General features: G+C 33.9%; 1 protein-coding gene across 3 annotated transcripts; it reads left to right on the top strand.

Annotated features, from left to right (window-relative positions):
- The first annotated feature begins 370 nt into the window (after positions 1 to 370).
- On the top strand, positions 371 to 20,414 carry LOC143149224 (proton-coupled amino acid transporter-like protein pathetic). 3 transcript variants are annotated; one of them, XM_076316416.1, is made up of 8 exons: positions 371 to 1,010; positions 10,701 to 10,769; positions 11,312 to 11,404; positions 11,977 to 12,334; positions 13,425 to 13,700; positions 14,073 to 14,251; positions 15,098 to 15,267; positions 18,635 to 20,414. In XM_076316416.1, exons 2-8 carry the CDS (start codon positions 10,708 to 10,710, stop codon positions 18,880 to 18,882), a joined length of 1,386 nt encoding a protein of 461 aa, XP_076172531.1. In that variant the 5' UTR covers positions 371 to 1,010; positions 10,701 to 10,707; the 3' UTR covers positions 18,883 to 20,414. The 3 variants fall into 3 exon arrangements, with proteins under 3 accessions (XP_076172531.1, XP_076172529.1, XP_076172530.1); XM_076316414.1 differs by having other exon boundaries at positions 372 to 1,033; XM_076316415.1 differs by lacking the exon at positions 371 to 1,010 and adding an exon at positions 1,059 to 1,740.
- The last annotated feature ends 576 nt before the right edge of the window (positions 20,415 to 20,990 follow it).

Genomic DNA, 20,990 nt, shown 5'->3' on the forward strand with positions numbered 1-20,990 from the left:
GGTACGTTCCTCCTCCATGTTCGTTCACCTCCCTCGTTGAAACGCCGTGGAAACCCCGTCGGTGTGTCTGTGATCCCCCGTGGAAACTGTATCGGTGGCGCGAGCTCGTGATTCATCCGTTTGCACCACTTACGCAACGCTCGAGAACCGCAAAAGAGCGGGCCGAGCGAGGTGCAGGGGGCCCGGCATCAGGAAAAAGAGCATCGCCAGGGAAAAGAGCACAGGAGATCACCGGCTCTCTGGAGAGGGTAGAATCGTGGAGGGAACGTTGCGACGAGGAGAGTACTGTAGATCGTAACAGAGGAGGACAGAGGTAAGGTGAAAGGGAGCAGGCGAAATGCAGACGGTGCAAGATCCGCTGCAGTCGAGTCGATCGCGGTCGCAGTGGCCCTGTCTTCGCGCGATCATCGCGATGCTAAGGACGACTCGAGACAGTCTTCTTCGGAGCCACGATAGAACCCATTAGGAGGACGGCCTCTATCTCCCCTCCCACGCGTCGCGACGTCGCCTCTAGCGGAACGCCTGCTCGCTGTATCGCGCCTATATACGCAGGTATATATACCTGCGTAACGCCGAAAATACCTGACCAGTCGTGTGCGACGCCTGTCACCGTTCCACGCGGATTTTCTTCTACACGAGCACGACGCGGTTTTGGGATCGTACCGGGTTCTCGACTCGCAACCCCCGCGGGATCCCTCGAAACGGATCCTCAGACGGTCTTCCACTTACGAGAGAAACGATTTTTCACGATCGCGAGAAACGCGATCCCAACATACGAGAACAGTGATACGAGAGATAATACGAGGTTTTCGAAGAGCCGCGGAAGTTTTCTCACGGGACTTCGAAGAATCGACGACGATCACAAAGAATTGGACCTGGTTTGGTGATTATAACGGAGAAACTGAAGGTTACGAGGATTGGTGAACATCGTTGGCGATTACTTAGAGTTGGAACTGTTGGATCGACACTTTGAATTATTCGCGGGAGAAGGAGACGAGGACCAGGCCCGGGTTCGTTGACAGTGATAAATTAAGTACGGATACAATCGTTTATGATAAGTTCAGCAACGTAATTCGCGACACTATGCGTTTTACACAATGATAATATTTTTCGTGTATCGCAGGAATCGTTGAATTATCGGTATATATGTATCTCGGGCTCGTGTGAACGATCGAACGTCACAGGTCGAATCGTTTCGTTTGTATCGGTAACTGGGAGCGCGAAAAAGGCGCTCCACTTCCTGGACAAATTTTATCGTCGCCTTAATATCGCGTTTCAATTATCTACACCGATTAGTCTATAACGATAAAAACAATCCCCGTGAACGACCGAACGATGCGATCGAAGAGTCGGGAGTCCGCTCGGTCCTGATATCGTTGTGCAATTCATTTGTGCATGGGATTTATTCAGCAGTGTATCGCCGGCCAATAAATCATGCCGCATGACACTGGCCGAGACTGCTCTAAGATCCGCTGATAAATCATTATCTCTTACAATACTACCGGACTTCGTAAAAGATAAAAGTACGGGAAACGGCTGGTAGATCCGTAGTTCGAAACGATCAAAGGAACGAATTGAAGGAGGATCTACGGAGGATCTATCGAGGATGTAAATAGACGGCTACGGGAAATACTTTTTTGCCGATTCTCAGAGATTAATTCACGAGAGCCAAGAAACGACGACGACGTGTTTTTTTTTTTATATTCGTTTCGTGGCTGCGATCAATAGCAAAGAGCGCACGTGAGTATATTTATTTAAAGTATATACAAATACATACACTCGCGTACAAATGCTGGCCAGCGATAATTACCAACCTGCAACTAGTTAATGTCATTAGTTACGCAACCAATCGGACTTCTTGACGATCAAGTGGAATAAAATTTGTCCAGTGATCATTCGCGTTCTCCGATCGTTATCGATCGCTGTGGAAGATATCGCAAATTTTGAAGATGAACTTCTGTCGTGGAATTTTATGTCTCTTGAAATTTTTATGATAACGCTCGCACAAAAACAGATAACGCACGGAGAACTTTTGTCGTAAACCGTGCCGTATGTGTAATGCGATTATTCGTTGAAATAAATTTTTACGTTCGTTCCTGAAGAACTTCTAACGGTGAAAATGGTATTTAAATACTTTTGGAATTTACGTCGGGATAAGTATATATTTTAAATCTATCGAAAAATACATCCGAGGACGAGACTGTACTCTTGTCAAAATTTTGCCTTTGATCGTCGATAAATAATTTTTAAACGAAATTCTACCCTCGATCGTTTTTACGTGTTTGTTTTGTGAATCGAAATCTTCTATTGTTGAAATTTTGAAAGAGTTAAATAATTTTATTATAATGTATGTGAGAGTATATTATAATACAGTAGTTGATCGGGAGGAATATAAGATAAATTGTAAACGAGTGGTTACAATTAGAAAACAAAGTAAATAAAGTGCATGGAATAGAATTCTTTGTTTATAGTAGAAAATACCTATGATGAGAATAATTTACACATTGAGACGTGTAAACTAAGAATGTAAGTAAGTACACGTGAAAATTTCAAAACACCAAGCAAATAGTGTTAAAAATAACGAAAGTTTGTAAAAGTAGCAAGTCAGTTGTTGTAATAATGTATACTTATGCCGTTAGAAAATAGTAAAGAATATAAATTAAAATCGAAAGAAAATATAAATTTATTCGGATTAAGAAATATTTTGAAATACATTTTTCACCAGTTCGTATACTAGCGTGAAATAGTGATTTACAATTTACTTTATTCCTAAATGACCGTCTTTGTGTGTTATTTTTGTTTCATTTTATTGGAAGCTACAAATTCTGTTTTACGTAGAAGAATCCGTGACACTGGTCGTTGGAAAAATTTTCATGCACGCTATCAGTAATGAATTCCAAAGCTCTGAATAAAATTACGTTTTTGAAACAGTTAACAAGTGTTAAATTTCATTTAAATAAGTAGTCGAATAAAATAGTAAATTTAAAAGACTCATTTTTCTCAATGAAAGTAAAGACACATTGGACGTTTTATTTAGAATAAAAGTTTAATACCGTGAACAAGTTTTATTATTATAATATTTTAAACATCGCGTGAGTATGCAATACTCAACACACAAATGTTCAACAATTTTTATCGTGCTATTCGTATATCCAGCTTTACTGTAATTTTTTCATAACTTCCCTCTAATTTTGTTTACAAATACAAGCACTGATGAAAATGAATTAATCAAAACATTGATCGTAAAAAAGCTTAAATTATCAGGAGGAGGTAATCCTCCTTTCATTTGGAGATTCTGGCCGATTTAAAAGCCAGTGATTGGCCAATTCCTGAAATGCTAAAATATATTGCAACTGCGTTTGATAACACAAAGTAAACTTGTTCTCCAGATGTTCGACATTTTTAGTTTTGCCTCTATCGAACTATTATACTAAAATTCGTTTGTTAGGTATGTTTTGTCTCCCTATTATTTTCAAGTATCAACATTCTACTCCGTTCTTTATCGACACATAAGAACAACTCTGACAAGATATGAATTATGACAAATTTTAGATTTTTTATTTTTGTGTTACGTCAATTATCAATCTCTTCAAACACGAATTATTTCGTTTCGAATAAATTAAAATTCAAACTGATACTGATCCATGATATCTATCGATCTTGCGGCAACGTTACCGTGTTACTTATTGGAAAGTTTAATTACGAATATTTATTCACAATCTTAATGTTTATTTTTATATTACAATATTAAAAATAATATAAAAGCTGGACACATATTCACATATGTACGTGCTTCAGTATAAGTAAAGACGTTAAGTACGCTTGAGTTTTCGTAAGAAAATTCTATTGAAAATACATTTGATCTGTCATCCTCTTTATTTATCTCTTTTAACAAGCATTAATATTCGAACTCAGGGCGTGGGTTCAATATGATGAAGACACCTTGTATCCTTACGAAAGGCATATTTCGTCTTATTTATTTGAAATTTGATCGACTCAGTGGCTTGTAACGTTAAAAATACAAAATTAAATCAAGATTATAGTCTGTACCGATTTTGGTCCATCATGAATTATTCGCAAAACGAAAATGCAACCTAGTTAAATTTAAACGTCCCTACCACCGTGCTTATCGTCTCTGTAAAAACCTTAAAATTAATTACTTCCCGGTAACAAACTATTCTCAGCACACAACTAATCTCAAAATGCAACCTAGTTAAATTTAAACGTCCCTACCACCGTGCTTATCGTCTCTGTAAAAACCTTAAAATTAATTACTTCCCGGTAAGAAACTATTCTCAGCACACAACTAATCTGAAAACGTCACAAATCATTCGTAAATGGCGTTCGAGGCAATTGTGCGTCACGAAAAGTAGTACGGTTGAAGCAGTTGAAAACGGCGCGTGCCAAGGTTCATTCGGAAAATCACACCGTGAACAACACCAAGGTGTTATTGAGTACGTTGTTTCAGTGAAGTGCCTTCAAGATATCGGTCGCGTGGCAATCGCTCGTATACTATATAGTGGAATGTTAACATATACAGCAAGTGCTCGATTTATGCCGGCAATTCGTTACAAAGATCTCCTCGGAAATCGAATGGTATAAACACGATATACCGTTGGTGTGATTCGATGACTCATATGTACTGCTCGATGAAAAGAAAATTAACGAGAAGAGAACATTGCTGCTCAAAAGTGTTAGGACACTTATTGCATTTCGTGCAAGCTTTGAAAAAATGATGCAATTATTGACAGAATTAAAAGGAAGAAATCGTCACTGTTATATAGGATAAAAGAAGTATATAGTTACACATTCTATGGCAATGTTTTAGGAAGTTTATCAAAGAATAAAAGATTTACATATTCTCTCTTCTACAAAGATGTAAAGATTTCTGGATTTCTGAATCAGTCTGAAATGATTTTGGCATTCCTGCGATTAATTTTCTTTCAATTTTCGTTGCAATATTATTCCACCTTGTTGAAATAAACCATGCACAGTTATTACGAAGACGTAGGGTAAACATTTCAAATTTAAATAATTAAATTAATGAAATATTAAGTCATTTTCTTATCGAGTAACTAAATATGTACCGATAATTATAAAGATTCCGACTAGATATATTTTTAATGAATCAGATAAATTATAATTATAAACACATGTTTAATGTTAGTTATTTGACAGGAGAATGTTTTTTTAATAATTTAATTAATTTCTATTTCCGTTACCTAATATAATTTTATCGGTTTCAAAAACGAGTAAAGGTGCATAATGTATAATATAAAGACACTAGCAAAGATTCAGAAAGTACGCCAAATACTACAGATTTGTTAAAAGCAACAGGTGCCCTAATTTGAACGGAAGTATACATGCGCGCACGTGTATGTATGTAACTGTGCAAGTGTAATCCATATCACTTGCGAACCTGCATATCTCGAGTACTTATTGTATATTTTTTCAGAGAAATACTGCTAACAAGTGAACGTACTTATAAACATAACGTGTTCAAAGATAATTAACGTTGCACAATTACGTGCACCTACTCCCGGTAATGGAAAATTTCTATTGACTTTTTGTTTATTCTATCGATACAAGTTATTGAGCGATATTTCGTACTCAAGGGGATTATGTCGGGATTTCCTGGTTGTGGTTGGATTAAAACATGTTGAAAGCTATGGAACGGAGGGTAGGACGAGATAATTTTTCACTGCAATTCTGCAGTTGCGAAGTAGTATTTGAAACAGAAAAGCATGCGAGGAATTCGTCATGAAGGCGTATTGTACATTGTGTTACGGCAGCTGTGTACAGAACTCTGTCGAAATTCTGGTTCATTCACTGAAATGTTGCGCAAATATTTCTCTGTTATTTAAGATAGAATATTATAAATAGAGATAGGAATGATGTCGAATCAATACCGATGAAATCTATAAATTATAATATGGTAGAACAGTATTATTGAATAAAAAAATATCAAACGAGGTTAGTATTCATTTGATTCTTTTAAGAAAATATCGATATATATTTTATATTTCTACAAAAACTATCAAGGTATATTTAATATTTGCCATCAGTAAAGTATCGTTGAAGTTATGTACGCATCAAAGTAGTGGAATATAATCTTTTAATAAGGAGTTCCTCTATTTTTATCGATTTTGTTTCGCAATTTTTGGTACATTTACAATAATATACTCGGTATTGTTACGGTATTGATGTCGATCAATATTTATTTCAAAAGCAGTGGCATCAGAACTCGATAAAAGAATATCTGAAATTCTAGTTTTTAAATACTTTGTTATCAGTGTTCGAATATTATCAATATCTATCATATCTATCCCATCATTTCTTGCTAGAATGCTTGTTTCGGTATCGTCATACTTATTAATAATAACTTAACTCTTTCGAATCTGGAATTTAGATATAGTTTTCGAATAGGATTCGATAACGAATCGGTTTTTTGCTTTTTCAACTATAAGGAAAGAAAATAAAAAATACATTTCCGGCTTGGTACATTTGATAAGATCTAAGATAGGAATTTCATACAATTATCTTAAAGTAAATAAAAAATGAGAACACAACACAGGTTAAAAAAAATATTATTTGTGAAAATATTTCAACACAAATAATATAACAGTTGGTTAATAATATATTAACCAACATTGTACTATCTTATAATATTAGTTTTCTTTTAGATTATTTGTAGATTCCATTAGAGTAAATTCATAGACAATTTTCGATTAACACGTTCACTGGCAAATCGATTTCATAAAGCTTTCACTAGCCATCGTTGATCAATTGAAAGTTTAATATGTTTCGTTTTGAAAATAATCCATTCCTATTTTGTATTATGTTAATTACTTCAAAGAACAATTTTAATTCGATTTGAAAAGTAACCGCAACCGGAACTTCTCTTCGATAAAATTTTCCTGATTATTACATGTAAATCCCAATGACACTTGTTCATCGTTTCAAATTCCTTTAAATATGAGGAAACTGATTTCTACGAAACGTTTAGTATCTTGGCAATACCTTTGTTGTACATTGTGGTTATGTCGTCATCAATAATCTTAATTGACCTTCCGCATCGTTTCTTACCTTTCAAATGACGTTCAACCACTTCAAAATCTAATAAACCAGTTTTTAACACTGCATAAGAAAAAGGTTACGGAATTTAGGAGCATATAATCCTTACAAAATTAGACAAAAAATGTCGAGACCACCTGGGTCTGAAAATCAACAATGACAGAAATGAAACGAAATAAATATAAGCTGTTCTTTCGAGTGGGAATTTAATTTCGACCTTCTGTAAAAAATATTCAACGGGTCCTCCATTCATTTTGACACAGAATTGAGACTCCGTTAGCATAAATTAGAATCGTATTTACAAAATAAATAAATTTGCAAATACACACACGTGTCATGGCTACCGTAGATTATATAGAATTGGTTCTCACAATTAAAATAAATTTTCTGTATCTCTGTCAAGATGGACATGAAAACTTATGTTGACTAGACATTCTTTATGTACTTATATGATTATCACTCTGTTTATGATAATTAGTTTCCAAATTCTTTCTTTTCAGAAATAAAGCATCAAACAATCCCGAAACTGAGTACTGTACTTATCAATATTCTGATCAATTGTACACCTTCGAACTTTTCAAGTTAAGTTTGATAGAAATAACTGAATGGTACAAAACAAACGAAATAAAAATAAATGAAAATATATGTACAATTCATGTACTGCAAAAATAATAGTAAGAATACTTGTTATTGCGATACTGGTTACTAACAAGAAGAGGTCGTATCTGTGGGATGGTCAATTGTTTTCAAACTTTTTCTGGTGATTCTAGAGCAAAAATAAATAGACACATATCTCGTACGAGAAACGAATCGATTCTAAACTCGAGAATAGAACGTTACGCAACATTTACAGTAAAAGGGAGCAAACTGTTATGTGACATTTCGCGAATCACGATCATGCGAATTTTCACAAACCGGCCACGAGACTTCGTGCCAATATTATCCCGAGGTATCGGTATTTCTAGTCCAAGATCCGAGATCCCACATTCGTAGATCTCGATACACCTGGATCTCAGCATAATTCTCCCTAACTCGTGGTTACTCGTGACTTCTTTTTGTCCTTTGCTTACATCAGAATATTTATTAGTAACAATCGTGAGTCCTTTCTCCTTTCTGGCATTAGAAAGCCTGCTCCTACGTGCATTGTGTCTGTACGTTTCTGTAGAAGCATTCAAGGATATAGCTCAGCTGCAATACCATAATTGTATGTTGTGTGTGCACAGTTCGGCCAATTCTCGCGGCAGTCGATTATTCAGCGTCATCGACCGGGGCCTATGTAGATCTTGTCCATTAAACAAAAGAAACAACCTTTATGATCGCCAGAAGACTAAATGGAATTCGTAAAGAAAATGAACGTTGCACATGCTTGTGAAATTTTGTTTTCTCATGGATTATCTGAGTATCTCGACAAAGGAAACCCAATAGAAAAATTAATTTATAAATAATAGGTTTTTTAACGCATTGATTGATACGTCGTATATAACTGATATTAATGTGTGGTTAACAATATAGAAATCTAACGGATTTTTGAAAAAAAATCCTCTGTTGAAAATTTCAATCAAGTTTTTCAAGATAAACGTGAAGGAAATTGGTATTAATGTGACAATATCGGAAGTCATATTTCTTTAATAATGCGATAAAAATCATTTTCGTCTGAACGTGTCAATCCATTCGTAATCTTTGTCAGATCTAATCTTCTATTAAATTTTGATGCATTTGTAGTTTTCAAAATCCATTTAAAACCTTGACAACCTTGTCATTCATACATGAATGATACTAATGTACTGTCATGTAATGACTACTGTCATTATTTTTTCAGATATTTGTACAATACTCGAGCGTGTATTGTTAGGGTGGTTAGATGTTGCTATTATTTTTTTTAATATTTGTCCAAAATTCGAAAACATTTTCTCAGAGTTCGATTACAATATTGCTTCCGTTTGTATACGCTTAATCCCATTGCAAATGTTTATCCGAACGACACTCGTTCTCACAATCAGTAGAGTTATATTTCAAGGTAATATTAATCGCAATTCACTACATTATAATTTACATTGCATTACACTTCGATTGCACTGGTCGAGTCCTGCGGCAATTGATTACCCAACATGTCGATGGAATACATCAACGGTAGAAAACACAAAGACAAAGAAGATTAAAGATGTTTGAGAAATTCTTATTTCTTGTGTATTATTAAATGTCTATTGATTGATGAGATCCTATAGTATCCGATCTTTACTGGTTACACTTGTAATTATCTTTACTTAAACATCAGAGTTATGTAGGTAATAATGATCTGCGTGCAATTTTCCGAATAAATGGAAAACAGGTGTAAGAAAAAAAGGAATTTTGCAATGAAATAGACTATTAAACTTTATTTGGTGTGAAATGATATCATGTTGATTCAAAGGACGTAGTGGAAACTAAACGAAACGCGTTGAATTGAATGTAATATTACGAGTATTCATGTTCCTTTCAATTATGAGTATTAGTCATTTAATTGTTTCTCACTGTACTGCAATATCGCTACGAGAACAAAGATGGTAATAATTTCCAGGGTCAAGCGGTGTAATAACATACGTTGAATTGAATGCTGCGTTTGTAATTTGCTTGTTTTTGTTCATTGTTGGTGTTAATGACGCGAGTGTACATTTTGCTGGGACGAACAATTCCGATCACGAATGTGTGCAGCTCTCTTTCTCACTCACATAATATGGTTATAACAGTTTATAATAGTTTCTGTCTTGATCGACCATTTATTTTCTTTCTTTGATTTTTGTATCACCGAAATATTTCTTAGGTCATCAATCAAAATAATTCTTAGGTGATCAATTATAGAAATCTATACGATAAGTATAAAAAGGAGATTTACATTTTTATGAAAAACTTTTACTGATGAAAAAAGAACTTCATCGATCATTGTACTGTTCATTTCTTCGAATGTAGAATTCCTACTATCAAGATCATATTTTTGATCGAAACCTAGTTTCTTAAGGTCAAGTGGAAAATAAATTGACGGAATATCTAGTGAATGATTACCTACTTTGATAATAATTTAATATTTGTACGAAGTGATTTGATCCACAAAAATGTTGATGATAAAGTGATAAGGAGTCTTAGTTTTATAAGTTAATTGGTAATTAATTATAATTCAGCTTTAGAAACGTAGATAATCAATGTAAATGAAACATGAATTTTTCTTATTATAGTGTTCTGATTTGTTTGACGTAGTGTCCAAGAAATGAATGACCACTAATAAGAAAGAAAATAATATTTGCACATTAAGTATTATATTTAGAGACTGCAGTTTCCTGTGTTACAGTGACTCACGAAAGTATTCGTACGCTATATTATAAGAAAATTTCTCTAACCTATAAGTCTGATTTTAATGAAAGTCTATGTGCGTATAAAGCATACTAGACTGCATACGATAAAAATTTTTTGTCGAGAAAAAATGTTCTCAAAGGGATGAAATCAAGTTCTGAAAATTCAATATTTTTTAATTCTTTTAATACAATCTTTTGGAGGACTTTACCCATCACTCTAATGTAACATCATTAATGAAGATAGAGCAGAACGTAAGAAGGCAATGCTTCTTTTATAAATATATATTTTCTTTTTTTTAGATTCACCATGGGGAAAGATTCAAAGAGTAAATCAGGCCGAGACAATCCAATGCAAGAATTCAGTAGCAGGTATTATCTTGTAGTAATATTATTTGTAATTCTTGTAAACAAAAACAATTCTTGTAAATTGAGATCTTCAAAATAAGTATGGTGTATATAAAACAAGTTGAAAAATTGAATTATTTTCATATGCCTGTTTCTTATATTCAACAGTATATTAATTAATTTATACCATTCTCGTTTTGAAAGGCTTAATTATATGACTGTAACATCTAATTAGATAAACAGATTACAGAATAGTCGTTTAATCTTTTTGTTAACGGTATTACTGTATCGATACACATTTTATCTGTAAGCAATTTTAACCGATTTAATTGACTTTCTAAAGAAATTTCAATCTTTAATCGATCTGTTAAAATGTTCGTTGTGCTATCACAGACACAATCTTATCATAAGAGACTTTGTTACTTGTCGGGCTGAAAAATCGATCGATAGAATTTGAATCAACTTACAATGATGATAGTTATTATATTTTCTATTTAATCACGATTGGTAAAAGAATAATTTACACAAAATTAAGTGCATTGATTTATTCTTTCTTTTATTACTAGCACCAAAATAGCTACTGTCACCATTGGAGATTACAACGAGAAGGATGAACTCTATAATCCATACGAACACCGTGACAAAAAGAACGCCAATTCGTAAGTTGCTCATTCATTCTCTAACAAACACATTTCAATAGAATATTAAATCTGAAACATCATTTTTCAACTAACCAGCTTCTCAAGCTTTCATACGAAGATAAATTTCTTCTTTTGAAAAGTATTAAGAAATGTACACATCTCTCCCAAGACTTTTATCAATTCTTTTTAAGCATACATTTAACATTGTATTAACTACACGTGGTAGAGATTGGTGAAATTTTATTCTAATGGAAAAAAGGTAACGAATGAAAATAACGTGTAGCGATTCATACGATCGAAAAGTTCAATTTTTATTTGTTCTTCGTGATATATCGTACTTTATTCTGTAATTCAAATTTCACCTTTTTGTGGTTCATCTCTGTTGGGTGCTTGTCAACAAGGTGGTTCGTTACCTTATTTTACGCAAACAACCAGAAAAAAATGTAACGATAACGTTTGCGATATCAGAGAACCTGTCACACAAGTTTTTCGAAATCCTTGATGATTTAAATACTTCGTAAATATATACTTTTAATTATGATGAATCAACCGTGCACAGGTGATGTATACGATAATCGTTCGTGTTGCAGAGATTTTGGTGCGTTGGCTCATCTTCTGAAGTCGTCCCTGGGTACAGGAATCCTCGCCATGCCGAATGCGATTAAAAACGGTGGACTTTTGTTCGGCGGGATCGGGACGATAATAATTGGATTCATATGTGCGCATTGTGTCCACATACTGGTACGGTCCTCCCAGGTGCTCTGTAAACGAACGAAAACACCTAAGATGACGTACGCAGAGACCGCGGAAGCTGCATTTCTTTATGGACCGAAATCAGTCAGGCCTTTCGCGCACGCCAGTCGGATATTTGTAAAAACTGCATTGTGTGCAACGTATATAGGCGGTGCATGCGTTTACGTCGTCTTCGTAGCGACCTCGATCGAACAGGTAAGCTCCTCTCGTTCGGGTTTGCTGGTTTTTCACTGGGACTAATACGATCTTTCATTGATTCCATTCAGAATTCGATTATACAGAATGAGTCACTTATAACTCGACGACCGTGAAACACGTAAACTATTCATTTTACGGAAAGATGATTCAAGTAAAAGTTGCACGGTACCTTGAGCATCGTTTAATACAATATTTATCTTCGAAACACAAAGATACGCGTTCGGTTTATCCAAGTGCGATGTCTCGTTCGATATAATTGGATACAATATTATTTTACTTTCTAAAGAAATAATTATTGCAATGAATCGTTCGATGTATTTGTTAGAATTACGTTGTAAATTGTACGTACGTTCACGTAAGTTACGATTTGGTGAATCGTTTCAGTTGTATTGATTTTCTAAAGCGTATCGAAATGTAAATACATTGTAGAACCAGTTCAATTTGCATTTGACTCGTTCCATTCGTTCTGGTTCGTCGTTACACGTGCATCTTTCTCCTTTTTTCTCTGATCACAATTGAAAATCTGTGCCAACACGTAGCCTCGAGACTTGTTCTGACTCGATTGACCTGTAGAATCCGGCCTGCCTGTTTACCTGTGAGCACGAAATAATTGCATTTTGTTCGAACTAGTTTCAAACAACTATACCGTTCAAAATGAGAATATTAGCATTATAAAATTTACCGAAACTCAAAAACGAATAAATAACCATCTCTGTGAATAAATAACGATACTCTGGTGCACATAACTGTAATCGTATTTTTTATTTATTTCATTGAATAAACACGTTCCAAGTAAATACATTTTAAGCAAATATTAACATAGAAAGTAATTAATGAATAATGCAGTTTCTTTTAAAAATTTTCAAATGCAATTTATTTCGTCACGGCCAAACGATATTAAAATAAAATTAAAAGAAAATGATCACAATTCTATTGTACGTTTACAACTGTGTTATTTCTGATACAAATTTCTTTTTAACTTTCACTGAGTATTACAAGAAATTAGTGTGTAATCATAATTGATTAAATTTCTGCCGGTTAATCATGCTTTGTTATCTTAATTAAATTTCACTTTGCTTCTTCCCAGGTGGCCAATCATCACAGCGGTCTGAAACTATCAGTCGGTATGTACATACTCACGCTAATTCCAGCAGTGCTATTACTGGGACAGGTGCGAAACTTGAAATACATGGTGCCATTTTCCTTGATTGCCAATATCTGCATGATTATCGGCTTCGCCATAACCCTTTACTACATCTTTAGCGGCGTTCAAACATCGACGAACTTAAAGTTGATCTCATCGGCCCACCAGTTGCCCACGTTCTTCGCGACTGTAATATTTGCTATCGAGGGTATCGGCGTTGTAAGTATTATTTCACACATATTTTATAAACATTATTAAAATTACCATTCACAATATTGCCCCGATAACTGATAGAGAATTGGCCTTGCGAGTTCAGTTATCTAGGATACATTTTGATTAGTTATCGCATATTAATATATCGAACTGAAGCAAATAAACTATAGGTACGAAGATTAGGGATCGATAGAACTCATTGGCATACAATAAATATGTTTTCGAAAATTGATAGTTTCAGAGATATTGAATTTGAACATTTCTAGCTCACAGTAAAAAGTAATCAAGGAGAGTAAATTTATAATTCGTCTTTTTAAAATAAACAGTATAAACACAGTAACCATCTTGTGTTTATTCGGTAAATTGAATTTTGTTTAGGTGATGCCCGTGGAAAATAATATGCGAAATCCGCACCACTTTCTTGGATGTCCAAGTGTTCTTAACATAACTATGACGATAGTGGTATCTCTATACGCTATTTTGGGTGTGTTCGGTTACTTGACATATGGAGAAGAAGTTGCGGGTAGCATCACATTGAATATACCGATTAAGGATACGTAAGTACTACTGACAATTAATTAATAAGCTATTTGTGATTTTTTCAAAGATAATCTTTCATTGAAAGCGTCAGCTTCCTAATGGATAAAGTAAGCAAAGGGAGATTAAAGACATTGGTTTACCTGAATACATATCTGTTGGCAATAATTATTAGACATTCTAAAATTTGTTATTTTTCTACTTCACAAATTGAATTAATTCCATTATTTTATCTATTAATATTAGAAGTTCATTTGAGCCTAAAAGAGCAGCGAAAAGAATCGATGAAAAACTCCTGTGTTAAATGGAAAGAATATTGCAAAGTATCTACTTGAGGTACACTGCTCACATGGTAATCTGTGTGTTTTACTACTTATCGTTAATAACTAATCGATAAAAATATAGCGACGATATAAAAATTCTCCGCCAACTATTGTATACTTCCTATATACAATATATAATAGGACCGTAGAGACCCAATGCTCGTTCCATTTGGCACGCTCTAATTCTCAATATATCGATATCTAAGTACTATACAGAGCTATCCTTGGCTTCTTGACTGTCCTCGCTTAAACTGACTCAGTTGTTTGCAATTATTTTATCGACAAATATCGAAATTATGAATTTTGAATCTATTTTTAAGAGTGTTCCGACCTGGTTCTTAGGCTGAAATTGATACTTCTCCATACGTTTGTAGAAATAGTTGCATACTTTTGGGCCCACTATACTCTATAATAGTTACACGTAAGCTTATCCTTTCAGATTTTCTTTGCCAAGACAAAACTTTTAAAGCGGGCGTGTACTAGAACTTTCCATATTGTATGAAAATAAAATTCCCCTGTAACCCGAATGTGTCTTTTTTACAGACTGGGACAAGCAGTGAAAGTGCTTATCGCCATAGCAGTTTTGTTCACTTATGGACTGCAGTATTTCGTGCCATTGGACATTATGTGGAATTCGATAAAGGATAAATGTAGCCACAAGTATCAAGGCATATGCGAGACTCTAATGAGGGTGTGCATGGTTCTATTGACAAGTAAGGAATTTATTCTCATTTGTAATTATTACGATTCCTAAACCGTGACAATGATTTACAAACGTAACGTAAACATTAGAAACTAAGGTCGTATCTAAATAATTCTGCTGTACTTCAACGAGGTAATTAAGGTCGTGACTAAATAATTATGCTATGCTTAAATTAAGACATTAAGAGTCGTAATCAAACAATTATGCTATGCCTACTAATAGGCATCGCTAGAATTTAATTTTCAATCCGATCAAGACGAACAATGCGTTAAATTTACAATACTTTTAGAATTCTATTTCCTCTAACACTTCTACAGCTTCAAAACACGATTTAAAATGATCGAATAGTTTCACGTCGGTATCTGTTTCGTTTTCCTTATAACAGGTAGGAATTTTCCAACGGAAGATACGTCCGCGACGTGTATTAGATTATGGATGATCACGATGATTAATTTTTTTCATAAAAAATTTACGCGGTCATGACAAATTGCTTCTGTCAATTGAAGCGGATAAACACAGCGAATGTTTCAATATTCCCGAGATAACAAGACGCGATTACTCTTCTGGTTTATTGCTAGTCTACGCTACTGAGCGTGTACCAGACATGTGTGTTACTTTCCTAAGGAAGAAAGAGAGAAACACGAGTCGTAATGGAAAGGTGGAGGTAGACTGGGCCAGGGAAATACCTGTTGGTTCTGTAACCGCATGACTCACTCGTCATTCGTAAGCACCGTTCAGTGACTCGTGCTCGTTCAACTCATTGAGAATCTATACGCTGATATTTACGTAGTTGGTGTTTTGACTTCACAATACGGTGTTTCTCTTTCCTTCATTTATAACAGATTTCAAATAGCGGATGTAATCGTTTTTTTCAATCGTGATAATTAGAGAATTTGCCTAGTTACATTATCTGCATTATTTTGCCTTTGATCGTAAATATCAATACTTATTAAAAAAGAGTGTCAAGACCGAGTACTTTGAATCAGGAAGGATCATTTACATTAATTTTTTTTAAATTATCGTTCAAAAGAAACTATGTATTACGTATATTATCGTTATTCGATTAATGTTCCCTCGTCGATGTACCTTCTCTTTTATAGAGTCTAAGCTATCGTGATCATTCAGTGATTGAAAGTTTGCAATTTTCTGATACGTAGAATCTAAACATCTATCGTTACTATATATTTTCAATCGAATGATTAAATTTCGAGCAATCAATGCTCCAGGAATTCTAGAGACACGACTTACGATTTCTTGCTGTGTCAATACGTTCACAGTCCACTGACCCACGAGTGAGTCATAGTAGTTTTGGTTCAATAAATATCACCTACACTTGAAGCTTTTTTAAAACAGTGAAATGTAGGTGTATCGCAGAGATACTATTGCATATCGTCTAGACAAAAAGATAGAATATTTACTGCTATGAAAATTGCCTGGACTGAAAACGTGTTAAACCTTGTTTGCATACAGGGTGTACCGTGATTGATAGTACAACCAGGAATATATACGGTATAACACTTCGACTCGTTAATTGTTGATATTTCTGCATATATAATAGAGTTTACACGTGTAACGATTTATCACACGATGGATTGGCGCGACGAGATGCAACGATATCGACAAATCATTCCCAAAAGTAGAACATGTGACCGTGAGAAGAAATATATTTACGCTTCAGCGTTTCTACTTCGAACCTGACATCGTAAAAAGAATTCTTGCAACAAGTTATTAAACAGCCGTCCATGTTCGAATTTGTCGTTTATCAAAACCGCAGTAGGCCAGGTTTTACGACAGCTCTCTAATGCCATTCGACAAATCTACATACTTTAAAATAATTGTTCACAAAGTTCTGTCAACCATAGTTGTCCAACTTATCGTACAATAAATCGTTACGTCTACGATCTCTATAACTGTCGTGCAGGTATCTTTACTACTTCCTGGAATTACCAACACGGAGCCAATTTACGCGTTAACTACAGAGTTGTTCTTCAGGTTGTCACAGAGTTCTCCAACACGTGTACACCAGACCATATGGGTCCAATGGCCGAGTTGACGTTACTCCTTCTCCTTCTCGACACGCGTATTGGATCGCATGACAAAGAAATGCACAGAATTATCTGACTAACCTAGGTGTCACAAGTCACACGATTTGATATGAAATAACAATCTTCGGTCAATAGTTTATATTACATATTACATATGTAATAAAGTATTAGAATTATATATTACGTATGTAATAAATTATTACAATTACATATTACGTACGTAATAAATTATTATAGTTACATATTACGTATGTAATAAATTATTATAGTTACATATTATATATGTAATAAATTATTATAGTTACATATTACATATGTAATAAATTATTATAATTACATATTACGTATGTAATAAATGATAATAATAATTTAATCCTTGAATGGATACCTTATTTTGAACTTTATATGTATATCATGAGCTATGGAGCTATTGTTATTTCGTAGTGACTCGTACGATTTGTTGTACATACTTTAATCGCGGCTAGGTCATACGTTTCGGAAGGTTAAAGTTACTTAAACGATGATCTGCATAGTAATCTACGCATCAATGTCGCGTAGCCGCCAAGCGTCTTGGCGTGCGAAACCGAGGTGCGTGCTGAAAACAAGAATTGGTAGCGTGAACTTGGTCATTGAGCATTGACAGGTTGACCCTGAAACGAGTACAAGAAAATTTTCTGAGTCGAACAACAATTTGAATCTAATCTACCGGTCATTTGAAGAGTTCGCCTCCTCTCCCAAAGATAGTATTTAAATTTCATTCGTACATCTTAAAATTGGCCATATTTTATGTACAACCTTCAAGTTTGACATTGACCTTCTGTGTGGTTTGTCAAAAAAGTAAATTCAAACAAAGCTATCTCACTGCCCGTTGTAAAATGGATAACGTAGAGTGCCGTAATTAAAGTTTTTGTTTCAAAAGGCTGAACACCAAGGTTAAACAATTTTTTTCGTCATTTTGTGACCACAGATAAATCTCCATTAGAATCGAAAGTCAAAACAACAGTCAAAGTAATCGAAATATTACGATTTTGCACCATCAAAGAAGACAGAATCGAAAAGTTACTGTTTCAATTTCTCTGATGCTAAAGGAGTACTGTTGATTGAAGTATTATTCTATAACTTAATATAAATTAAGAACGTCATTACCGTGTATAATAAATACAATTAATTTATATCGAAATCGAACGACAAATATTCAAATTTCCAACGAAAAATATTCACCAGTTGCGGGACATCGTGCACATGATTACTTATTAAGACTTCCTTTTTACGAAATGATGTCAACTAATTTGAGGATCTTTTTATACATATGTTTTCTCTTTTCTTTTTCAGTTGGCGTTGCGTCGCTTGTTCCGAATCTCGAATCATTCATTTCATTGGTTGGTGCAGTGTTTTTCTCGGTTCTCGGCATCAGCATCCCAGCAATTGTAGAAACAATTTCATGTTGGGAGGGTCATTTAGGCACGTACAACTGGAGGCTCTGGAAGAATTCTATACTTTTGCTGTTCTCGATGTTCGCGCTAGTATTCGGTTCGTGGATCTCCATAACAGACATCATAAAATCGTATCATAAGGACTAACGGTTTCCTTTGACGTAGAAAGCACTGAGATTAGGATTTATTAGAACACGTTTTGATATACGTTCGACAAATGTGACATTGTTACGATTAACACAATCTGCGTTACAAAGAGCATTTATTCTTAAGACTTTTCATGTACATTCTATATTTATTTTTACATTCTATGTAAGCACTATTTTAGATACTATTGTAATTTGCTTGATTATCGTAGTATTAGTTGAGTATTATTATATATTGTTTCACTCAGGATTTCTATTTTTTTTTTTTTTTTTTGTAACGAATTTAATGAAAAGAATTAAAATGGGGTAACGCTACAAAGATGAATATATAGTAGGGAAAGTTTTATTTATTGTAAATATATGCAATAGGAAAACAATTTTCTAAGATGAAAGAAGAAGTAAGAAATCGGTATTGTTAAGAGTTCGCTAATAGGGTAAATCTTGTTCAATAGTGTACATACATTTAACGTAGCTGTGGTTGCATTTTATAATAGCAGTGAACTTCTAAAAAAGAGAAAAATTTTAGGAAAACGACTTAATCTAAAGTGGATTATATTTTGTACAAAGAAAAGAAGTTTACTCGCATATATAAGTAAAAATTTATATAAAAGTTACTATGACATTACGTTTCCAACTGAATTGAATGAATCTGAGCTCCTGAAAATGCAGGGTATAATGCGTAACTTTGTCAGTAAGCATATGGTGCGAATGTAGTACCCACCGTTGTATAAAACAGAAATTCCATCAGTTGTTTTAAACTAACAATAAGTTTTATACGGACAAATTCGTCGCTCGTTATAGAATTAAAATGATTAAATTATTTTAGAAGCCCTATTATCGTTAGTCTTGTTTATAAGGAAACAACGAGGAACCTCTGACACGTCCAATCAAAACGAAATGCTTTTGTGAAAGAGAAGCATTAATTTGAGCTATCGCTCATCTGACATAGCACATACGGGACAAAATAATTGTGCAATTAGCATAAAACTATTTTTGAATTAAACTCGTAAAATTTGTAAAGTTCAATAATTACGAGGTTACTGAATATATTACATAGAGTTTTATAATATTAACGAAAGTAGAATATAATATCGGTATTTCTAGCGTTCCTTATTGTTCTCATCCGTGTCTTTCGTACTAAAAAGCAGGATGCACGCGTTGAAATCTCTCGAATGTTTCTCTAGGCTGTCGCGGTGGCCTATACATATTATTCGAACGTAAATTCGACGATATCGATATCGTATCCTCCATTAAATTTAATGATTGTACTTTACGACGGGCACAACCAACTGAAACTAAAGTCAGAAGAACAATGTAGACTCCAATGATCAAAGGAAGGCATTGTACGAACCAGAAAAATTGTACAATCCGAAGCGATTGATGTGTATGTTGTATTGTAGATGTTCTACTTTCCTGTAAAATATTTGTTATTCGTTTAGCATTCTTATTGTTGTTTTAAGAAGATTGTAATTTTATCTTTCAACACGTGATTTTACACAATTCATGTAATAAAATACTACGAACATATTCATATATATATATACATTTGTGAGTAATTGAACCATAATCTCATTCACAGATTTTGATAACGAATACAACGACGAAAAGTAATTAAATTTTCGACAGTAAAATGGTACAAATAATTGAATTTTCTTCGTATTTTGTTTGTAAAGCATAAAGTTAATATTTTGAAAAATAATAAATGGTCAGACATTTTTAAGATAGATTGGCCAAAATTTTTTAATTTCGTATAACTAGATCGTGGATCTTTATGCAAATGCATATTTTATAGAAATGTATTATTTATTGCATATTTTTTGCATATTTTACATATTCTACATATTCTACATAATTAAAATAATTTCCTTGCACATTAATCGAGTGCACACAATACATGTATGAGTTATGCAACTGTTACAAGTAAATACTTTTAATCAGTAAAGATATCACAAATATACTTCATGATTATAATGAAATAAAGAAGTATTGCTGTCCATGGAAAACAGATAGTAGTATACTATCATTAATATTTATAAATACCAACCACACAAGTGAAAGTAAGCACAGGTGAATTTTCAAAATCGATTTTGTTGAAAACGAAGTATCGTA

Source organism: Ptiloglossa arizonensis, chromosome 7, assembly GCF_051014685.1.
Source record: "Ptiloglossa arizonensis isolate GNS036 chromosome 7, iyPtiAriz1_principal, whole genome shotgun sequence".
In the NCBI taxonomy this organism is placed as follows: Eukaryota; Metazoa; Arthropoda; class Insecta; order Hymenoptera; family Colletidae; genus Ptiloglossa; species Ptiloglossa arizonensis.

What these genes read in the sequence shown, in the direction of transcription:
- LOC143149224 (XM_076316416.1), top strand. Translation starts at nt 10,708, where the DNA reads ATGGGGAAAGATTCAAAGAGTAAATCAGGCCGAGACAATCCAATGCAA. An exon ending in ATGCAAGAATTCAGTAGCAG is followed by an intron (nt 10,770 to 11,311) that starts GTATTATCTTGT and finishes TTTTATTACTAG; the next exon opens with CACCAAAATAGCTACTGTCA. An exon ending in GACAAAAAGAACGCCAATTC is followed by an intron (nt 11,405 to 11,976) that starts GTAAGTTGCTCA and finishes TTCGTGTTGCAG; the next exon opens with AGATTTTGGTGCGTTGGCTC.